Raw genomic sequence first — 3,322 nt, forward strand, 5'->3', positions numbered from 1 at the left:
TATACATATATATAATATTATATATATATATATATATATATATATATATATACATACATATATAAACACACATACACATATCATCATCATTATTGTCATCATCATTTAATGTTTGTTTTCCATACTGGCATGGGTTGAACAATTTGGCTAGAACTGGCAAGCTGGAGAGCTACATCAGGCTCCACTCATGTGTTTTGGGGTAGTTTCTAATGCTGGATGCCCTTCCTAATGCCAACTACTTTACAGAGTGTTTTGGGTGCCTTTTACATGGCACCAGCATGGGTACTTTTTATGTGGCACCAACACAGGTGTCTTTCATACATACATACACATTAATGTTTGTTTATACGTTCAGTTATAATAAAAACAATTTTACATTAATTTGATGGGTTACTCTATTCTTTTGTAGAATACAATTTTATTATTCTAAAACAATAAGTTCATACATATAAACACACACAAACATCATTTTAGTACATAAATGAGTGAAACTTTTACTTAATCATGACAACATCCATCACCAGCAATGACAAAACAACATAGAGATGAAATCAAACAAATTTGAAACATTATGCTGTGACAAGCAAGCATGCAGAATATATTTCTTATAGGAAAATAATTTTTTAAAAAATGGAGGAAAAATTCTAACTTTTTAGTACTGAGATTGTGCACTACAAAACAGAAGCGTCTGTCATCTGCATCAGTACTTTCAGCTACCATTCCTTCTTCACTGAGATCCAAAGCCAGACTGCCAGCCACCTGAACAAAACAGAAACAAAAGCCAAGATCAAGTAAAATTACATAAAACTAGGAATCAAATTCATGAAATATGCTCATACCATGGTTTAAATGGTATGCATATATTTTACTTAAATCGTATCTGAGTGTGCTTTGATCAAAATAAGACTCCAAGATGTAACTAGCTACTATTAGTTACATACTGTGAATAGAAATTGTTTAAAAGTGTAATTGTTGTTGACTCTGAAAAATAAAATTGATTTCATTATCCTGGATTAAACCGATTATTTTTGAAAATAAATAACAAATAAAACTGATTTCCAATTAAGAGACAAGGTTTCAAATTTAGGAGAAGGATAAAGTTAATTATATTGGCTTTCGTATATGAGTTACATTATCTCAACAACTCCGGGAGGTTGAAAAGAAGAAGTGATTTTGGCAAGATTTGAACTCAAAACATTGAGAGACATAACTAAATCCTGAAAGCCATTTTGTCTGTCATTTTATTATTTCAGCCAAACATCAGCAACAACTCTTATTATGAAGAATTACTACATTATGGTGATTTTGTGATGATGATAATATTGTTGTTGTTGTAGTAGGATATGAACTGGCCATAGACTGTAGTAGGACCTTATCAAGAGATTGATGCAGTTAATAAGGATTTTGAAAATTTATTAATTCATTTTATAGAAAAGCATATGAGGAAAGAATATTGTTGTTACCATTTAACCCAAAGTTAGTGTTGATTGAATAAGATTATGATAAAATGACATTCCAGTCAAAATCATCTTGCCCATTCTCTTTCCCAGATACAGTATATCTGGTAGTCTAGGGTTACATTATCCAATGTGGATTGGTTTATTTTTGTATTTTTTTAAGTTGGTGGATATAAGTGAGATTTGACTGATATTTCTAACAGGTTAAGTATCCTTGGACAGGCTCCTTTCTTGGTTTGAGATTGAAGAATGTATTATGAAAGACTACATATACTGTTTAGTTATATATATAAGTATGACTATATGAAGTTGATACCATTTCAGTAAAATAAATAAATTTATGAACCAGTATGTTATGGAGACAAATTCAATTGTGCCAACAGCAGATATGACAGACTAAGAGAGTACAACAAAACAAACAAAAATCTTATTATTATTATTATTTAGAGATTAGAGTTTTATAAGTAGTTGGCTTTCTCTTGATATAGTTTAAGATGCCAGTGGCTGCAAGAAGTGTATCATTCTCAATATTGGAACAGTTATGGCTGTTTGTACCAAACAATGCTCAAGGATTATAAAGAGAATAAATAAGTTTCCTTGATGTGGCTTTAATAACAATGGAATTAAATCTCTAAGAAAGGTCTCCAGTAAGTGTAAAAAGGAAAATTGTTCATGAAAACTGATGGTGGCTACTACAAATAGAATTGATAGTGACATACTTATCTCAGTCTTTAGAATAGTTACGGTGTGTCTCTGTGTTCATAAGAAATAATTAAAAGGGTTGGCATCAGAGAGGGCGTCTGGCCATAAAGCATTGCCTTAAAATGTTCCATCCAAATCATGCCAGTATAAAAAAACTGGTTATGAAAATAACAATAGATGGTGATGATGACGTGTACATTATGTGTGAGTGTGTGCACGCGCGTGCACTTTGTGTGTGTGCATGCACACGCCCGTGCATGCACACGCCCGTGCATAGTACACTTACATATAAGTACACATAATAATTAAAACTAATTAGAATATCAAGAAGGTAATCTGTAAAGAAATGGTTACTAAATAATACAATATACTATTTGATGAACATAGGCAATGCAAAATAACAAATCAAGAGTTTCGATATGTAATAACTACCATAACTTGATTTGGTGGTGCAGCGGATCAGGAGGTGCAAAATGTGTCATGGGTGAATGATTTTCTAGTCTTGTCTGAGGTGAATACATAATGTTTATAAGTTTTACTTCCTGGTGTATATTTACTATAAAAGCAACACAGGGTTTGAAATGGCAGAGAAATATGAATGGAAAGTTGAGCTACTTTTAATATATATATAGGGCATCTAAGACTACATTATCTAAAATGTTCTTACTTTTTTAAAGCTAATAAAATGTGAATGGGAGGGATTTGGCTGCTATTTTGCTATTTTGAGGAGCAATGTATAGGAATTTCTTCATTGGCTCATTTTCAAAAGCAATATTAATCATGGAAGGTATTAAACACAGCACTTAGTGAATGACACACTTGTCAATTTTAAGGTACTATTGCTGTTCAGTGTGGCAAGTTTCTTTGAAAGAGTATTCTTTTATCTTTTTACTTGTTTCAGTTATTTGACTGTGGCCATGCTTGAGCACAGTCTTAAAGGGTTATAGTCAAACAAATCAACCCAAGGACTTATTCTTTGTAAGCATAGAACTTATTCTATCAGTCTCTTTTGCCAAACCAGTAAGACATACGCACATCAGCATCAGTTGTCAAGCGATGGCAGGGAGACAAACACAGACACACCCACACACACACAAAAATGCACATATTTATATCTATATTTATATATATATATATATATATATATATATATATATATATAT

At 31.8% G+C, this 3,322-nt stretch overlaps 1 protein-coding gene across 1 annotated transcript in view; it reads right to left on the bottom strand.

Annotated features, from left to right (window-relative positions):
- Positions 1-3,322, bottom strand: part of LOC106871906 (DCC-interacting protein 13-alpha) — a 55,959-nt gene that overhangs the window by 19,039 nt on the left and 33,598 nt on the right. Inside the window, exon 11 of the mRNA XM_052965561.1 lies at positions 650-759. Within this exon, the coding sequence (XP_052821521.1) occupies positions 650-759 (110 nt within the window). The remainder of the gene's footprint in view (positions 1-649; positions 760-3,322) is intronic.

This window comes from Octopus bimaculoides, chromosome 2 (genome assembly GCF_001194135.2).
Source record: "Octopus bimaculoides isolate UCB-OBI-ISO-001 chromosome 2, ASM119413v2, whole genome shotgun sequence".
Taxonomy (NCBI): domain Eukaryota; kingdom Metazoa; phylum Mollusca; class Cephalopoda; order Octopoda; family Octopodidae; genus Octopus; species Octopus bimaculoides.